The following is a 20,216-nucleotide window of genomic DNA, read 5'->3' as shown; positions in this document are numbered from 1 at the left end:
CCCTGCTTCGGTTTAGCTGCCAGAGACCTGTGTGCGCGGTCCAATTCTGGAGGGTTAGGGAGGGTCTCTGCCCCAAGAATTTGGGGTAAAAGGGTGGCGAAGAAGGATGTTGGTCTCGGGCCCTCAATCTGCTCTGGTAGTCCAATGATCCGAAGGTTGTTACGTCGCCCTCGAACCTCGAGGTCCTCAGCCTTAGCCTTTAGCACTGCATGGCCGGCCCTCAGATCCGCACATGTAGCCTCCAGCGACATAAGTCTTTCGCTTACAGATTCTGCATTCTCCTCCAGGGAATCGACCCGCTGTGCATTGTCGGTCACATTTTCATTTCGTCAAGTTTATTTTCCAAAGCGGTAATGGCTTTTCTGAACTCGGTGGTCATAGCCTCTTTGTGGCTATCAAGCAGGGCGGCCAGCCAGGCCTTGCTAAAAGTATCGTCAGACTCTTCCTCGTTCGGAACATCGCCCCGTTTTGATCTTGGAGTCTTGGATGTCATCTTTGCGACGATAAATACTTAGTTAGCTATATCGATGTTGGCATATAAACAAGAATTGTGAGGTTTTGGAGTCTTAAAACGTAGTAATTAAAAAAACATGAGGGAGAGAGGGAAAAACGCGTCCTACTCACTGCTCACCATACCGGAAGTTCGGCTGATTCTACTTCTACTAAAGTGAAATATCATTTTAAGTGCTACTTAAATGTAGCTTAGTTATTTAGAATGCAGGTGTTGTCTTTTCCATAGTAAAACCAGTCTGTCTAAAGAGAAGTCAGTTCACTCTGCTGCCAGGACTAATGAGACCTGACCCCTATCTCTTTGAATGGGGAGACCTGACCCCTATCTCTTTGAATGGGGAGTCATCCATATCTAAGAATCTGTCATACATATCATTGTTATTCTTCCATATATATACGAACACAAAGTATTTTTTTATTCAACTTCCCCCACAAATTATTATCAATGAATTATAATCAAACATTATCGAGGAGGTAATTTAAGGAAAGAAGAGGACAATCACGGGAGGAAATGAATGGGAGACGATTTAGTCGTCACTGAAAATCAACACCACATCATTTACAACAAAATGTATGTGTTACTATGTCTTATAGGCAGCGGCACCTACAATTGTCTGTAAAAATAAGCAAGGAATGCTATATAATCAGCTGCTTAAATAGCAGGAATGTCGACAATATTTTCTAATTTTGGTATCAAAACTAGCTAAATCGGGGAGCATGTCTATGTTCCCCGGGTCCTATGTTCCCCGGGTTCTATGTTCCCCGCTTTGATTGATTGATTGATTGAAAATTTTAGACCACCAGCCCTGATTCCAAACTCTAACCTTAACCAGTTCGAAAGAGGGCCTAAGCTTAACCAGTTCGAAACAAGGCGGACATTAATAATTAATAAAATAATAAAAATTTATAAAATTCTATTAATCAATCAAGCAGGGAACATAGGACCCGGGGAACATAGGGATGATCCCCTAAATCGTTGGCCTAGCTTACTTTCATTGTTTGTTATCAACAAAAGGTGAAATACATAATCGATATGCACCCAAAATCTAAAAAGAATAAATCAATAATAATAATAATAAAATAAAAGAACCGCTGAACGACATTCCGAGTTTGTCAATATATGTTTCTAATATGTTTCTGTAAACATGTCAAATCTGTTGCTCAATCAAATATGCCTCTTGTACCTTTACAGGTATAAGCAGTTTTATGTCCCACTCCAACCGGAAGTCGCCGGTTACACCCTACAGCTCTAACACACTGTGTGTGTGTGTGTGTGTGTCTCTATTTCTGTGTCTCTATAGCCACCAGTGTGTCTCCTACAGCCCTAGCAGAGAGCCACGAGCTGGTGAGACAGTTCTCTCAGAGCTGTGGTCAGTGGGACCCAGAGGGTTGGACCATCAGGTAAGACAACCACCCCCTGCTGATATTTGGACGGACATTATTCCAAAGCTACAGCGCACGATCTGGCGTGCTAGTTAGGGTCGATCATTGTGGCATTCATAGGGGTTGTTGTGGGGTTCATAGGGGTTTTTGTGGTGTTCATAGGGGTTGTTGCAGTATTCATAGGGGTTGGTTGTTGCAGCGTTCATAGGGGTTGCTCCGTGGTCACTCTAACTTGCTGTAAAAGTCCTACTACTTTGTGTACCCATTAGGGTTTAGTTAATTTGGTGATTAATGGTCTAGTTTTTCCACAATATCAACTTGTAAAAGCTCTACTCGGATTAGGGAAAAAAGGAGCGAGAGTGGATAACCCACTGAGCTTTTACTTTGTCATTTGTAGAAATGTTTAAGGGAGCCAAGTATTTATTTTTATAAGTGACCCTTACATCTACCCCAACCCATATTACAATATTGTGCCTCTAGTATTGTGATAATATTGTATCGTGGGGCCTCTGGTGATTCCCACCCCTAGTGGTATTCCACAAGGAAGCATACTAGGACCGCTACTGTTCCTAATTTATGCAAATGACATGTCGTCAGCTTGTGACTGCAACTTGTTCCTGTTTGCGGATGACTCAGCCCTGCTGGTCTCTGACAAGAACAAGTTACAGGTTGAAAAAACCCTCAGCTCGGAACTAGGCAAAATCTGCATATGGCTCGCTGATAACAAACTATCATTATACATGGGCAAAACAGAGTCCATTCTCTTCGGTTCAAATAACAAACTCAGCAAGACCGACGGCTTCTCAGTTACAGTGGGTGACAATATTGTCACAAGGAAAGATGAAATTACCTACCTGGGTTCCATCCTAGAGGCAAATCTTTCCTGTGACAAAATGGCATCCAATGTAATAAAAAAAGTCAACCAACGAACTAGATTCTTGTACCGGATCTCCTCTCTGGTAAACAAGAATACCCTGAAGACTCTGGCAGGAGCACTCATTCAAGGGTACTACGACTATGCTTGCACCTCATGGTACCAAAGCACCTCAAAGGCGCTAAAAACAAGATTACAAACATCACAAAACAAACTAGTCAGACTACTACTTGACCTTACCCCTAGAACCCACCTCACCCCTGCACACTTTGACAACCTAGGATGGCTTAGAGTAGACGACAGAGTACAGCAACTTGCAATGGGCCTGGTCTACAAGATACACTATACGACTAAGGTACCCATGTACATGTCAAAATACTTCCCAAAGGTCAGTGAATACCACGATCACAACACCAGAAGAAGCTCAACAAATCATGTTAAACCCAGATTCGGCTCAAACAAGGGACTAAACACGTTTCGCAATTATGCCACATCAATGTGGAACGCCCTACCCAAAGCTGTAAAGGAATGTGAATCCCTACCCACATTCAAAACCGCTCTTAACACTTTCACTGCCACTCACGAGATATCTCGGGTTTCCGATAGTTATGTTGAAAGCCACTCACGAGATTTCTCAGAATTATTATTATTTATTTTTTTTAGCGATCTGAAATCATATTGCATCACGCGAGCCTACCCTAGTATACCCGAGCGCCGCCGGCGATCAGATGTGGAAAAAAGCGCCCCCTATCGTCTCCCAGATGACATAAGGGATTTTGGAATGGACTCAATGAAAATGGATGGGGGAAAAAATCCTGTACTCCACATTTTCCAGTCCACTGATGCAGCCGGGGTTATCACAGTTCATTCTGGAGCCTCTGAGACCTGCGGAATCATGTACTGCACTGTACACACGTTGGATCCATACACTTATCGATTTTTTCGAATGGTGATCAGGAATTGGAATATACCAGTTGGATACCATCTGATGTCAGGTAAGGAATCTATGTTATCAGTGTTAGGATAATCAGACTAATTTTGATGAAGATATAAGCTGTTTTGTGAAATGGGCTCTTTCGGTTTCACTGTAAAAGTCCAAGAGGAAATGAACACGGCGATTATCCGTGCGCGGCTCGAATGTGCTTGCGTGCATGTATAATATTGATCATCTAGCGTTTATTTGAAAACGATTCATAAATAGGCCGACAAATATCAACGTTCTGGAATATTCCAGTAAAAGACGATTATCATAGAATGGTCTGACTCTAGACTCTAGAATGAACTGTTTTTTACCTCAAAACGGGTGCTTTTCAAAATGCTCTCAAACGGAAATGAAGCGATAAAAAACCAATCTGCCTTGACACCACTGACTGGAAAAGGATTCTTTGATAAGCGACGGGCAGATTAGACACATAGCCATAATTTAAAACATAGATTAGGCGATATTAAGCGTAACATTGGCGCCGATGGTGGCATTGAAGCGCTAACTCTGGCGCCACCTCGTGGCATAGAAAGTGTTAAAGAGCACCTACGGGAGGCTGCAATTCGAAACTGGCCACCGTAAATGTCCAAACCCCCCACCCATATATTCTCTCCCCGCCATATATGTATATTTCTCTCCCACCCATCCCCTCCTAATGTACAGTCCCCTCCCCATCATATGTATATACTCAGGATCTATGAGTAACAGTACTGAATACTGTATATGTCACAAATGTATCAGTACTAAATACCTATATGTCCCTATGCCATAAATGTCATGCATGTTGAGTATGTCATAAATGTTAATATGAAATGAAAATGGGGGACCCTGATGTAAACAAGACAAACGTCTTTCTCTGGTCTGCATCCCCTTAACAATTGTGTGTATTGAGCCGTACTGTATTGTACCCATTCTGCAATCTGTTAAATAAAGTTTTCATTCATTCAGTTCCAAGTTGTCAGTGTTATTCTCATTCTATTATTCTCATGTGTGATGCATTTCCTGCCAATATGGTGCAATCATACCATAATATACACAACTCACTGGCCACAGTTGTCATTTAATGATGATCACTCGTCGCTGACCTATCAAGTTGTCTGCGACGATGATGTAATTGTATACTGTGAATAATGTCAAGTCTTGCTGTCCTGTGGGGGGCGCTGTGTGCAGGTGTTCCCAGTTGGAGCTGCACGGCTGCGCTCTGAGGGAAGTGTGTGTGAGTGTGACGCGAGAGGGAGAGGCCCAGGACTTGGCCTTCACCTGCCGTGTGGGAGAGATCATGGTGAGACAAGAGACGCAACCTTTAATATTTTTATTAGTTATGAAATATAAGATGCAATATGAACAGTAGGGCTGTCAGAATGAGCCCCTTTAAAGGCCCCATGAAATCAAAATAGTTATTTTATCACTTATGTCATTTAACCAATATCACACTCGAGGTTGTGCTGTTATACTGAATATCAATATTTTACTGTTCAACAGTGTTGGTTACTTTTATTTGGAAATCCCTCTCCCCCAGATCCTGGATGCGGCCACTCTCGCGGTGCCCCCTGACTCCGTCCAGGGCTTGTGCGTGTATGATGTGGTGTGGCTCAGCGGCGCCAGCGCCTCCCCAGGCTCCCCCTCATCCTCCTCGCCATCCCCGCGCCTCCACCTCAACGCCACCCTGTGCTGGCGCTACCCGGCCCACCAGCCCGTGCGCCATTTCAGGGTGTACTGGCGGCGGCTTCGCGGGCCGGACCCCAGGATCCCCCCGGGGCCGCTGGTGCCAATCGGCCGGGCCTACTCCACCCTGTTCAGGGTGACGGAGGTGTCCGTGCCGCTGCCGCCGGGTCTGCTGGAGCTGGTGGTGGAGCCGGTCCCCCAGGAAGGCTTCCTGGTTCCCGAGAGCCAGTGGGGGAGGCGGAGTCTCAGCTACATCCGAGAACAGGGCGTGGCCCAGTAGAGGAAACATACAACGTGAGAGGTCTGAACGCTCCTGCCTCTCCTTGAGTGTGTCCAGGGCCGGACCTAGCACATTTGGCGCCCTAGGCAAGCTTCACCCCCCCTCCCCCACAGAAAATTAAGCAAAACATCTTAACACTTTGGTTGCCTTGGGTTAAATTCATGATATACCATAGGTTGCCGGCTCTATTTGTCTATGGAGAAGTACCCCTTCTTTGCATGGCTATAACTTTTTAAATTCTATTGCTACATTGCCATTATTAGGGCCCATTCAAAGTCCTATATGTATTGTTCATTGTGTAGCAACGTTAAACTTTTTCATTCACATATTCATAGTAAAGTATGGTCTAATGTATAAGTATGTTTTCATCTCTTTCTGCAGCTTTCTCCAGAACGTGATCTATAGCCCCAAATGCATTATATTGATGATGCAATAGTTTTATGGCAATCAGCGCGATATAAAAAATTCCAACTAGACGTACTTCTAGAAGTTACTACACGTCATCTGATGTTGACCGGATGGGCTAGGGGGCGTTTATAATTCCGTGGGCAGCGTTATACCAATCATCTAATGTGGGTCAAATGTTGATAATAGCAGTTAGTATCGAAGACGGTAACGTTACACGCTAAAACTCACCCCAGTCTCCGCGCGCCGTTGGGCGATCATCGTAGAGTAGAAATCTTATCATTATGGGATGTAGATTTACCCGGTCCATCTCCAGCTTGTATAATGGTATATACGTCCAAATCATGTTGTTTATCGAGTTATTGGCAATCGATCACTGTGTATTGTGACGAGCTAGAATGCCGGGACCTATAGCGAGTGCCCGGAAGTAATACGGACGTCCAGCACAACCTCTATGCCACTTCCTGTTTAAGCGATTGCGCCGATCGGCCACCAGATGGCGCTCCTGAACCGCCAGAGAGCTCAGTGGGTCCTCCTGGTGGATCTCAGGCCAGTGGAGGGGACATATGAATCCGATCGCAGATTTTTGAAATATTGATATAAGGACGCTGTACAGCGTCCTCCGGCAACTTGAGCATGGCCGGCAATGACGTCTAAACACGTTTCATGGCAGCCAAAGTGTTAAAGTAAAGTTCTGCACCTTTTATTTATTACAAATAAGAACAAGAGCTAAGAATAAATGTATAAAGTGCACACTAAAGAATTAAAACAAATAAACAAATTAGCTAACAAACAATAATAATAAATTAATAATAATACAAATATAAAAAAATATATATATTTTCTTTTACTGGGTGGTTTTTGGCCCCCCCCCCCCTCTGGGTGGTGCTCTAGGCAACCGCCTATGTCGCCTATAGGAAGCGCCGCCCCTGGGTGTCCCCCCATTGAAGCTTTTTAGCCACACTCATAGATATATATAGAACACTAGATAGCTTAAGGCGGAGTCACCAGCGTCACTGAACCGCCGCCATCTTGGGAGGGTCAGCCTTGAGTGAGAGTGAGTGAGCTGCAGACAAAAATATTGACGGATTTACAAACGGGTTGGTTTGCTATAAACATCAAAGATGTAGTTATGATACTGCATACTTATAATTTTTTTTTTTTTAAAGATGTTTTTTTTTTACAAACCGCTTGAATCATAGCCACGTTAATAATGCTTGTAATAAACCAAACCGTTTGTAAATCCGTCAATATTTCAGCGAGTTATGAGTATTTTGTCTGTGCAGCTCACTCACTCTCACTCAAGGCTGACCCTCCCAAGATGGCGGCGGTTCAGTGACGTCGCTCTCCATTGGCCGGCAGCGCGGGCAAGCTATCTAGTGTTCTATATATATCTATGGCCACACTGGCCCCTTTCTGACCCTCTTCTGGCTTCCTCTTGTATTGTATATCAGGAAGTGACGTAGGAGGAGCAAAGGGGAGGAAGAGGAGTTATGTGAACAGCTTCTGTATTTCAGTGGTCATAGCAGCACAGGGGAGGGGAGGTACAGGAAGGGTAATAGAAATGAGAATAAAAACAAGATACAGAAGAAAGAACAAGATAAAATATTAATAAAAAGGAAATAAAGGTGAGGATCTGATCAGCTGGACAGGTGAGACATATATACGCTATCAATAATAACACTGACATGTGAGACATGTTACTCGTATCAATAACACAATGCACGTATATGTACAGCCCCCCCGCTATCATATACAGATTCTATCCTAAGTCAACCCCCATGTGCAAATATATATAGCTAACTAAATCGGTATAAGTAAACAGATTAAGTGGATTATCAATAAACATAAAATATGTGTATACAAATAAGATCTATGGTTCTAGTAAATTAGTGATGTATGAGTCCTTGTGCACAGTGCACCAGAGTTCAGTAGTTAAGAGAATAAGTCTATGGCTGAACGTGCTCCTTATCTTAGCTAGCTCCTCAGAGGGGATGGGCGGGGTTCTCCAGGTGTGTCCAGCTTCTTTCTTGCCCCCTTCTCTGCAACCACCTCTAGATTGTCCAGTCCATTGCCCCGCATACCAGTGAAAAAGACGATGCTACAGTAGCTACTACAGACTGGTAAAACGACTGCAGCAGCCTATTGCACACGTTGAAGGACCGGAGTCTCCTCAGAAAGAACAGTCTGCTCTGTCCCTTCCTATAGAGGGCCTCTGTGTTGTCCGACCAGTCCAATTTATTGTTCAAGTGTACTCCCAGTCCCAGGAACTTGTGGGTATATCCATCATCTCCACCTCCTCCCCTCAAATAGTGATGGGAGTTGAGGGCCTCTTCCGTCTCCACCTATAGTCCACCAGCTCCTTGGTCTTGCTGATGTTGAGTTGGAGGTGGTTGTCGTCACACCACCCTACGATGTTCTCCACCAGGGCTCTGTACTCATCCCGTTGTCTTTTCCACTAGCATTAACCCTTGTGTTGTGCTCACATTTTAATTTCTCAGACCCACAGTTTTTGGGATTTTAAAACATTAAAGCCATAACAGCCATTTACCTCTTCTAGATCACATTTATCAATGGAAGTGCTATTCATTGTGAGATCAAATGTGGTCTGTAAAATTATCCATTATAATCAAGAAACATTCATTTCATTTCATACATGGGGGTACAGTTCATCTTTGCACAATATCAGCAATTTTTTTTTTAACATGATACACCCATGGCCCCCTTCCAAACTTCATATTTATTTTAACATAATGGTCAGCTCAAGTGCACCTTACAGCTTCATACCATATAATAATAATGAAACATGAATGAAATTAATCATGTTAATCTTGAAATATATAAATGAAACAAGGTGGAGGCAGACAGTGACGGTACACAGTAAACCTTTTGGTTTCATCTACCATATTTACTTGTTTTCACCAACAATTTCCACACTTTTGGGCCCAGTGGACCCGAACACAACGTATGCAATATAAATGTGTAGGGGGGGCACAGTGTGCACTCAATGAAAACATTTTCCTTTTATGTTCTTCGCAGAACATGAGCCACTTGCCAATTAGTCTCAGGTAAAAAGGTTTTATTCATCCATTAAACATTGAAAACGGGTCCCACAGACCAGAACACCACACAAGGGTTAATTACTGAAGTTCTAGTGCAGAACAACTCCAGACCCGAACACCACACAAGGGTTAATTACTGAAGTTCTAGTGCAGAACAACTCCACAGCGACCACACTCACTGCTCCAGTCTCAAGCGGTCTGGTGTGACCAGCTCGGTCAGCCTCCTCGTGATACCAGACTTATGTCCAGAACCAAGAAACCAAAGATGTGCTCTGCAGAAAGAGTCACTGGAAATGTATTCTAAGCACTACCAGCATGAGGCGCCACAATACATCCTAAATCATGATCCAATCATCTCCCACACTGAGAAGCAGGGCATTTGATTTGGTTATATCGTTTTCTTTCTGGAGAGGACACACCCGTTTCGCCATCGCTAAAGCAGACTTCGCTCGTCAGGGGAAATCTATACGTCCAGATACTGTAGTTTGTGTGATTTGCCTAGTTTGAGATATCTGCCGTAGAGATGTCTGCCATCGCTCCAATGGAGCTGAATGGCACTCGATGTGTGGTGCTGTCATGACCCGGTTGCTTCAATACTTTTACCAACTAACTTGCATTTTTCCGCGATCTGATTGGCCACTGACGTTTCTGGTCATGTGACATCTGCGCCAATCGTGTGACGCCTGTTTCCATCACTGGTTAAGCTTAGGCACTCTTTCGAAGTTGGTTAAGGTTAGAGTTTGTCTTAGAGCAGGGCGATAGAACACCAGCCCCGATTCCAAACTCTAACCAACTTCGAAATGGTCGCCTAAGTGATATAACTAGGCGTTAGGTAGTTTGCAGGCTGTTAGAGGCGGAAATAGGCGCAGAAACAGGAGTCACACGATTGGCGCACATGTCACATGACCAGAAACGTCAGTGGCCAATCAGATCGCGGTTACACAAGATAATCCACAGACCTTGTGAGCAGTTTCATGTAGGAACTATTACCAATAATAATGAATGGGGGTGTACTTTGGTATAAAATAGTTCCTACATGAAACTGCTCAAGAATGAAGAGTTTTTTTTTTTTTTTTATTCTATTCAGACCTTCACTTTAAACACATTTCATTTTATAGACTGAATTTTAAATGTATTACATTTATTTGACAAGAGTGAAGACATGAAACTAGAGATCGCGAGGAATCTGAACATACCGAACCATGTCATGCTGGCTCACCAGAAAATGGGATGAATCATGTTCCAAAGTTAAGCTCAATTTTGGAGCTAGAAATGCATGGGCATTTTCAAAGGGGTCTCTTGAACTCTGACCTCAAGATATGAACGAGAATGGGTTAAATGGAACCACAAGAGTCCCTGTACAGCCATGCCCAATTAATACCAGTCCCACGTGGCTTATGCTAGTCCCATGTGGTTTTGGGCAAAAATTATGCAGTTTTTTTTTGCATGCAATACAAATGTTTTTGTAATTTCTTTGTAATTAAATGAGTAAAAAAGCATATGTATCTAAAAACGTTTTTACTTTGTCATTATGGGGTATTGTGTAGATTGATGCATATAATACATTTAATCTAATCCAAAAAATACGTTTAAAAAAATCATTTGAATCAGTCAGAAATTAGATTCTTGATTAGTTATTCTTGTTTAGAACATGTCATGTGTTTTTCAAACAGGATACCAGGTGTCAAAAGTCCTTTGTGTTGTGGGTCTATTTCACACACTCAGAGCCTCTTACTTAATATTCATGTGAAGGTGATTTTTGTATGCACTTCGACAGCTGATAGATATATTCTGATACGGCGTAATCTTACAATCAATCCATAGTATTCCATTACATCGTCATGGTAGATGTCCCTCCTGCAATACCACACAAGACTGGGCATATTTCTGTGTTGTGCACAGTTTGCTACAAATTTGTGAGCAAATGCATGATTTGAGAATTTGGGATATTTTTCCTGCCTTTTGATTTTAGTCAAGACTTGCTCCTATACAATCAGAAAACTGAGTACATACATTTTTAACAGCAAGAACTATGCACTTTTGTGGTGGCGTTTATTTTCTAAATGTGTTTAATTGTTAATTTGTCACCACTACTTAATCATAGGCAACTGAACAGTCTACCATTTTCTTGTGCCGATGCCAAGGAAATACAACATACTAAACAGGTTTTTAGCCATGCAAGTGTAGCAATGATATTCTAAACAACTATCTACCGGTAGTTGGATGAAACTTCAATATATGAAGATCAGAAGTTCTTGAGAATAGCAAAAAAAGAAAATCACTTATGCAATTGTAAAAATGGACGCTGTGCAATATCAATCTGAGTTACTTCTGGTTTAAGGGTGAGATTGTGAATACTTGGCAACTAGCCTCTTACATAGAATTTCACTTAACAGTTTGATATACGTGATGCCGAATTAAAGCATTCAAAATGGTCCCTAATAAATTTATTATCCAACAAATAGAATCAAGATAGGCTGCTGAAAGTGTTCCATTTCTTGTACCGTGAAATGTTTGGAAATAAAGTATTTGTGCATTAAACCCTTTCCATGTTTCCACGATTTGCCTGTTGAAAGAAATAAGCGAAGAGACTGAATTTACAAAAAAGGCTTTATTCTTGAGGCCAAAATTGAACCCTGTAAATCATGAGGTTTCCCCATTAATTGTTGAGCACAATAGGGTTTGGTATATTAGAGAGCACAATACGGTTTGGTATATTAGAGAGCAGAGTGCAATAGCTGATATGCGATTGTCATGTGAGCCATTCCAGCTGGCATTAGTGTACGTGTGTATGTGTTCATGTAATAGAAACAGAAGATCAGTCCTGCTGGGTGATCATCTTCATCATTTGTAAGGCCATGGGTCCCTGGTCTGACGGGATCTGTCACACAATGGAAAAACACAACATCATAAGACTTGACTGACTTCTAGTGTATAGAATGTGATGGGTCATAAACTTAAGGGCATACTGGAAGCAAGCGTTTTATAGAAGAACTCCCGATAGTTGCTGGCCAATAAGGCTCATCAGCTAGCTAGACCATTACAATGTACATCTGAAAACTGTTCAGACCACTAGCCTAGCTGTTGGCCAAAAACACCTCTCCTGGAATTATCTAGGCTAGTGGTCCGTATACGCTTCCATTAATTTGTGCTAAGCTATGTTAGCAGCTAGATGGCTTTCTATTGAAGGCAGATAGGAAATTGGTATCCATCTTCTTGTCCGACTCGGAGAAGACGCTAAGCGCATTTTCCATAATGTTGGTGTGTTTCTTTAACAAATATGAGAGGAGAAAAAAGACAGTGGATGTATAACTAATAAAAAAATTAAGTTAGATGTGTATTAGAACTGAATTGGCAATATTTCCCCCATACATCTTTGTGCAATTCCCAAGCTTAGAAGTCCTGCAAATTATCTAAATACTTTTTGGTATCAGTATGGAAAAGACTCACCCAGTGTTCTGGATGGTCTGCAGACATTATGCAAACTACAGTCATTAACAAAACTCACTGGACACAGTCTTGAGCCATTCACGTACCATGTGTCCAGCCTTGAGGATCCAGTAGAAGGCAAAGTTATTGTAAGTCTTGCAGAAAGCTCCGGTCACGCCTGGGGAGGTGGGGTCGTCCAGGGCCGTCCATCTGAGCTTGTTGAAGGTGGGAAGCCCCTCCCACTTCAGCTTCTTCATCCACAGCTCCTGACCTGAGAATATATATAGGGACATCAGGCATTAGTGCATTTTTCTCCTGCTCACTCAGACCAGGCTGCAGAAACAAATTAGTGGGGGGGCATTAAATGTTCTCGGGGGGGCACAATGGTTTTTCAACACGGGTTCCCTTTTACAAGTTTCAGCTGGGACAGCGGCGCTGTGGCTTGCTTGGCGCTGAACTAAACAGCAGAGAGGCAATTGAAAAATCAAATCTCTCTATCTTATACAAAAACAGACTGAACGGATATATATAACAGACCTGCTGGGGCAGCGGACTGAGCAGGGGACACAAACAGGCTGGATAAGATGGTCAAGAAGGCCAGTAGCGTGGTTGGGGTGGAGCTGGACTCTAGCGAGGGTGGCGGAGAGGAGGAACCTTGCTAAGCTCCAGGCCATCAGGGAAAACCCCTCCCACCCACTATACACAGACTTGGCTGACAGGAGGAGCATGTTATAGGCTCACGCTACCTAAATGCAGCACTGAACGGCACAGGAAGTCCTTCATTCCAACAGCCATCAGACTATACAATGCATCACTGAGCACAGTGACAATTACCATCTTCCTGGACTCTTACTTTTTAAACAGCACTGTGCATTATTACACCTACTGTAGACTTCAGTATATTTTTACTGTATTTATTTACTGTAGCTTTTATTCTATTTTTATTCTATTTCATTTTATTCTATTCTTAGGCCATTTGTTTTGTTATTCTTATTTGTGACTTGTTCTGTCTAAATGTTTAATGTTGAGTGGTTTGCAGTGTCAAATTTCCCTCAGGATAATACATTTCTATTATATTCTATATCTTTGAAAAGTCTCCATTTATTCAACACTTCTGAATTCACTGACAAACTGAACTGAACTGACAAAAATAAGGTGCATAAAAAAGCAAACAAAATTCCTCCACAGGCTACTCACCATCATAAGTAGAGCGGCAAGCGGCGTTTGGGGACAGAGTGAAATCTTCTTAAAACACTGCCCCTCCACTCATTCCTGAACTTTGTTGTTAAGTCCTTCTCAAATGCCAACTGAATTAAATTGGCCTTAGTTGTGTCGATGAAGCATACTAAGGCGATGTTCTGTAAAGACGTTCTTGAGGGTAGAAAACGAATTCTCACAGAGTGCCGTGCTAGCTTCAGTAGTGTTGTTGTTGACATCAATGCCCATTAGGGCTGTCCCTGAATAAGGATTTGGATAGTTGACTTTGATTGACACACATTTTTTTTTTTACCAGGGTGGGCACAGCTGACTCAGTGGGCGGGCCCGGCCCCCTAATGCCCGCCCATGGTGCCGGGACTGTGCTCACACACAAGCTTTTAGGGTAGCTTAGGTAGTAACATGACCCGTCCCGTTGGTTAGGGTTCCAGAAGATTGTTATTTAAAAGAGACAATTGACAGATTTCTTTTTTTTATCCACTTTTTCTCCCGTTTTTCTATTTTTCTCCCATCCCAATTTTCATATCGTCCAATTCAACCCTCCCGTCTTCGAACGTTGTTTCTTGCCTCCCACAAGCCGGCTGACTAAGTCATACATAGCACGAGTCCCCTCCGATACTCGAGGTAACAGCCGTCGCATCTTTTCACCTGCGCGGCTCGATCTTTCAGCGTCGGGGGTCTGGGCTTTGGAGGGGCCCCGCCCCCGTCGCTTCCTGATTCTACTGCGCAGGCGCACCAACCGACCTGTAGGAGTCGCTGTCCACAACGCCCGATCCCCACCCTTCAGTTTCCCTCCCCGTAATACGGCCAATGTGTATTACTGTGGACGACCAGCTAAACTGAAAGCAATCTGGAGAGCGGGGCTCGAACAAGAGGCATCCTGTTCGAGCCTAGTCTCCAGCATTCGTTGCGAGCGCCTTGCCCACTGCACCACGTAGCCGCCCACAATTGACAGATTTTTAACTGAATCCCATCGCTCTGTTGCGAGGTGATAAGCGGACATACATCAATGTGTTCCGCGTCTCGAGAGCTCTGCCACTTCGGCCCCTCTGCCGGATGACGTCATCCAGAGGAGAGCAGACCTCGATAGGGATGGGAATAGAGAACCTCCGTTCCTAATTGTCCGATTCCTGGAATCACATGCCTCCTTGACTATCGATTCCTCTTATCGATGCCATGTTTTTCCGACAGTTGCCCATTTTAAAACGATAACATTAGCGCCACGCATGCAGCCATAGCAGACTATTTGATTCCTTGACTAGGAAAACCTAAAGGGCTCGAAATTGCGACCGTTTCTATGTGCAGTGAAAACTGAAAGTGCTTTGCATCCTAGTCATTCATTTACGTGGTAAACTAACTAGCTAGCTAAATAGCCATGCTCATTGCAGAGAGTTCAAGGTCAAGTTTCTTATTAGTTGTCATACAGAACACTTTTATACAAAATGCTTCTGTTACACTCCAGAGACTGTGCTAGACAAAAAAGATAAGTATAAAATAAAATAAGTATAGCAGTATAAAATAGAAGTCACGTACGTAGACACAAGTGTTCAATATGTACATATGTACAATGTTCAATGCAGAGTAGAAGTAACCGAGTTACCATACAATATACTAATATACTATATAGTGCAAAGCAGAAATGGGATGAGGTACAATTTAGGTACAATTTACAGTAAGGTGTACTGAGGTATGGGTTGTAGTGCAAATTCTTTGCCAATAAATATAAAGTGTGTTTAGGTGTTCTAAAGTGTGTAAGTGGGTGCTGCAGTGAGTTGTTTGTTTAAAGTGAGTGTGTGCGTGTGGATGTGTGTGTTGCGAGTGCATTTGATGGTTGTTGCATAGTGTTATTGTTCGTTGAGCAACCTGATGGCCTGGGGATAGAAGCTTCTTCTGAGTCTTTCTGTGCTTGCCATGAGACTCCGGTATCGCTTGCCTGACCGCAGCAGTTCAAAAGAGGCAGTTTTTGGGTGGCTGGAGTCTTTGATAATTCTCTTAGCCTTACCCATGCACCGCTTGTTGTAAATGTTCTGGAGAGTGGGAAGAGAGAACACTGAGCTGGCACGGGTGGGGGCTCGGGGGGAGGGAGCCGTCTCTGTGTGTGTGTGCGCGCACGCGACATCAGAGGAGGTAGAAGCCTCGGAATTACGGTAGGTGAATTGCTTTCCTATATGTTACTTATGTGTCAGTTATGTTTTTACTTTATTTATACAGGTAGCGAATTCTCTTTTGCAATAACGCAATGCAACTACAGTTCTTTAAATTTATTTAATTATAAATGTATCAGGAATCGATAAAGAATCGGATCGATAAAATCGTATCAATTCCCATCCCTAGACCTCGAAGTGAACCGCAGACACCATTTCCTCAACTTTCCTCGAGTTGGGCTTCTACTACGGTTGACAATAATTGTGGAATAGTGGTCTGCAGTTCAATAGAGGTCTCCTCTCCTCTGGGTGACGTCATCTGGTGGAGTTTCTCAGGGGGCCGAGCTCCAAGACACACAACACATGTCCTCCTCACAACAGCATAATATGATTAAGTAAAAAATAGGCAAAATTGCCCTTTAAAAATTGTCTTAATTAATATAGACACTTGAACGTTAAGTGCATTGTTAAGCATTTACTCTCACTTTGGATATATTGTACAAAAACGTAATGTTATTTCAAATGGCAAAAAAATAAATAAGCATTTTGGAATGAAACTAGTATTTTTTTTTTTATTACATAAATGAAAATATCCAACAAGTGAGTAGTGAGTGGTGCAGTACCCATGGTGTCCACTATGAGGTCCAGTTGCCCATTGTAGATGGTGACGTTGACCCCAGCGGCCAGCAGCTTGTCCACTATGTCCACCACAGGTCTCATGAAGTCTCCTGCCATACTGCTGAATACCTCCTCTGCTTGGCCTGGGGGGGGGGGGGGGGGGGGGGGGGGTTATTTATAAAAAAATATATATATAATATATAAAATAGACTACAACAAGAGATAATAACAGAGAGACAGACTATAGCGCAAGATTCATAAGGCATTGTGTAATCGTTCCATTATCGGGGACACTATCCCCACACAACTATCCCTTTCAAAGGCACAAGCCTAGTCAGCATCGTCCAGTTTTAAACAAGCCCATCCTGTTGGCCCTAAACTACGAGTGCTTCTAGTTCATCCAAAAAGCATTTGCATGCGTTTGGAGGTAGTATTTTTTTTAAGATGCGACCAGCAGCTCTATAGCTAAACATGGTTGGGAACTTGGGGTTGGTCCACAAAAGTGTCCCCACCCTCCAGTGACTACAGTTGTGACCGCAGTTTCCGCCCTGGAAGCTACCATTTGGCATGGAGGTCAAGGTAACGTCGAACCGTCCGACTACATGCCAGCTGGACCAGTTACCCTCCCCACTCCTCCAGACCATAGCACCAGACATCCTCCCATTCCTAACTGCAACCATCAACTCCTCCCTCAACTCGGGGGTGGTCCCCACCTCCCTAAAACAAGCCAGAGTCACACCGCTCATAAAAAAACCAACCCTGAATCCCACCGTCATAGGTAACTAAATATCATCCTGTCTCTCTTCTCTCCTTCCTTTCTAAAACACTTGAACGTGCTGTATCCAACCAACTTACTGCTTATCTCTTACAGAATGACCTCCTAGACCCTAATCAGTCAGGCTTCCGGACTGGCCACTCCACAGAAACGGTCCTCATTGCGGTCACAGAGGCACTTCACTTAGCAAAAGTGAAAGGCCTCTCCTCTGTCCTGATTCTCCTAGATCTATCTGCAGCCTTCGACACAGTCAACCATCAGATCCTCCTCGCGGCCCTCGCAGGAATGAGAGTGGCTGGCTCTGCGCTGACATGGCTGACATCATACCTCAATGATCGCTCCTACCAAGTGTCATGGAGAGGGACCCTGTCGGCCACCCGCCCCCTGCGGACGAGTGTCCCCCAGGGCTCGGTCCTAGGACCCCTTCTCTTCTCCCTCTACACTAAATCACTGGGTAACATTATCATGTCTCATGCCTTCTCGTATCATTGTTATGCTGATGATACTCAACTCTTCCTCTCCTTCCCTCCCTCAGATATCCACATCTCCGAGCGGATCTCGGCCCGTCTGTCTGACATCTCCGCCTGGATGATGACCAACCACCTCAAACTGAACCTAAGCAAAACAGAATTGCTCCACCTGCCGGCCAAATCCTCGCCCCTGACCGACCTTTCCATCAGTCGAGAATGCAGCTGTGACCGCGTCCCCGACAGCCAAGAACCTTGGTGTTACAAAGGATCAGATTAAACCGAATATATATATTTATTTATTGATATATATTGCATAGTATTTGTATATCGTTTGATATCCCTTGTATATTCCTTGTGCATATACACGGAATATCCCTTTAGCCCAGACCATAATATTTCATTCTCCTATTGGACAGCGGTCCACCGGCGCCAGGGACCAGCCTCCAGAGTCAGGTTCAAAGCCACCGTCAAGACATGTCTGGACATGCCCGGCCTTGCCCAGGGATACGCGACAGAAATGAGATTGGCACTAGTTTGTTCACCGTGCGTATAAATACGGCGCAGGTGAATACAGAAGCACTTAGTCTTACTTAGTCAGAAGTCAAGAGTTACCCAATAAGTTGAAGCCTCACCCACGATACAACGTGCGGTGAAGTATGGCCTGTTTGGCCCCAGAATAGAGCATTGAGACCGCGTGCAAATTAATAACTGAATTGTCAGAGTTTGGCGCTATACCGTTGAGTGCGACATATTTCTATTAAGTCAGTAATAGTCTATTTGTGTATAGTGTATCGTGCGGCTAAAGTTCTACAGTGACCAGCATCACCAACGCTTCCTCGTATTAGCTAGAGTTCTTATCCAGGCTGGGCTGCTTTCATGGCGCTTTCACCCGAGGAGACCTAGACGAGAACCGTGTGGACATGTACACTGGATTAATCTACCCGACGACTACATAGCCCTTTGCGGCTGGATTATATTTGTTTTGGTCCTGTGATTTATGGAGCGGAGAATCGCCGACGCCTACGAGTGTTGGATTTACCCTGTGAGGAGACCAGTCGAGTCGGCGCCTCAGAGAGCCTGAGGCCGGCTAGCTTTCTTCACTGTGGAGCTACAGTCTACGGAGAACAGCTGTATTCGTCTGTGGATCAAGAGGCTATTGCACCGTCTCCTGTACTTGGAGTCTCCTTAGTCATCGTTGACCAGACTCTCTACTACCGACAGATCTTCTACCCCTGCTGGCTTACAACCAGGGGGACCCTTCCAGTATCTCCCGCTATATATTACTAGTGTACCATAGATATAATTCCCTAAGATTCAGGTTGTATAATTACCTCCTGCGTAACCAGAGAATGGACATTCATTGTTGATTTGCCTACGCACATTCCTTTGCCTTACAAGTGCATTCAAAGTATAATAGAGAAGTATTATGTACCTTTTGCTGCAATAAATACTTAAAGACAACTTTGTGTAGAACCGGTTCATTGTGGGACGTGTTCATTATATTTAGATATCATGTACTGTATGGCCAGTAATTAAAGTACATAAAGCGGTAGTGGTTTAATGATACCATACTTATCAATACAGTCAGGGAATTGTACCCCTCAGTTACACTTGGTGTTGTCCTCGACGACCAGTTGAACTTCTCCACTCACATCGCAGCGACAACCAGAACCTGCAGATTCCTCATGAGCAACGTCAGAAGGATCCACCCCTTCCTGACAAGAAGCCACCAAACTCCTCGTCCAATAAACAGTCATCTCCCGCCTCGACTACTGCAACGCACTGCTTGCTGGCCTCCCGGCCACTGCCAGCAAGCCTCTTCAACTCATTCAGAATGCAGCGGCCCGCCTGATCTCAAACCTACCGAGGTCGGCCCATGTCACCCCACTCCTTAGGGACCTGCACTGGCTCCCCATTGCTGCACGAATCCGCTTCAAGGCCCTCAACCTGGCATACGGTGCGGCAAAGGGAACCGCTCCAGCCTACCTCCGGTCAATGGTCTCCAACTACACACCCTCAAGACCCCTATGCTCTGCATCTTCTGGCCGCCTCAGACCCACTCCTATCCGAGCTCCGGGAGGGTCATCAAGGAGAACCTGCCCTTTCTCAGTCCTTGCCCCACAATGGTGGAATGAACTACCCACCCCAGTTAGGACAGCCGAAACCCGTCCAATCTTTCGACTAAAGACTTCAACCACTATCTGAAATAATATTTTTTTTCTTTTTTAAATCTAACCCCAACTAACCTTACAGTCATGCACTTGTCCTAATAAACTAACCTACACTGTAGCACTCAACACTTTGATGAACATGGTTACTCAGCTGATAGAGTTGTGCCCTTCCTGATGACTTGTCGTACAGAACCTGTAAGTCGCTTTGGATAAAAGCGTCAGCTAAATGACTA

The 20,216-nt window shown here is 43.9% G+C and overlaps 2 protein-coding genes across 2 annotated transcripts in view; one reads left to right on the top strand and one right to left on the bottom strand.

Moving 5' to 3' along the window:
• The window catches only part of engase (endo-beta-N-acetylglucosaminidase), a 108,236-nt gene extending 102,020 nt beyond the window's left edge, over positions 1-6,216 (top strand). Inside the window, 3 exon segments of the mRNA XM_084328604.1 lie at positions 1,812-1,911; positions 4,920-5,031; positions 5,269-6,216. Coding sequence (XP_084184730.1) covers positions 1,812-1,911; positions 4,920-5,031; positions 5,269-5,694 — 638 coding nt within the window. The 3' untranslated portion in view covers positions 5,695-6,216.
• Positions 6,217-11,750: 5,534 nt separating this feature from the next.
• The window catches only part of scpep1 (serine carboxypeptidase 1), a 32,749-nt gene continuing 24,283 nt past the window's right edge, over positions 11,751-20,216 (bottom strand). The window contains exons 11-13 of the mRNA XM_084329657.1: positions 16,573-16,710; positions 12,698-12,861; positions 11,751-12,042 (exon numbers count right to left, since the gene is read on the bottom strand). Of these exons, the coding sequence (XP_084185783.1) occupies positions 11,980-12,042; positions 12,698-12,861; positions 16,573-16,710 (365 nt within the window). The 3' untranslated portion in view covers positions 11,751-11,979. The remainder of the gene's footprint in view (positions 12,043-12,697; positions 12,862-16,572; positions 16,711-20,216) is intronic.

Source organism: Notolepis coatsorum (genome assembly GCF_963971535.1).
Source record: "Notolepis coatsorum genome assembly, chromosome: 14".
NCBI lineage: Eukaryota > Metazoa > Chordata > Actinopteri > Aulopiformes > Paralepididae > Notolepis > Notolepis coatsorum.
The sequence above is the reverse complement of the archived record's forward strand: the minus strand, read 5'-3'. Positions and strand labels throughout refer to the sequence as shown.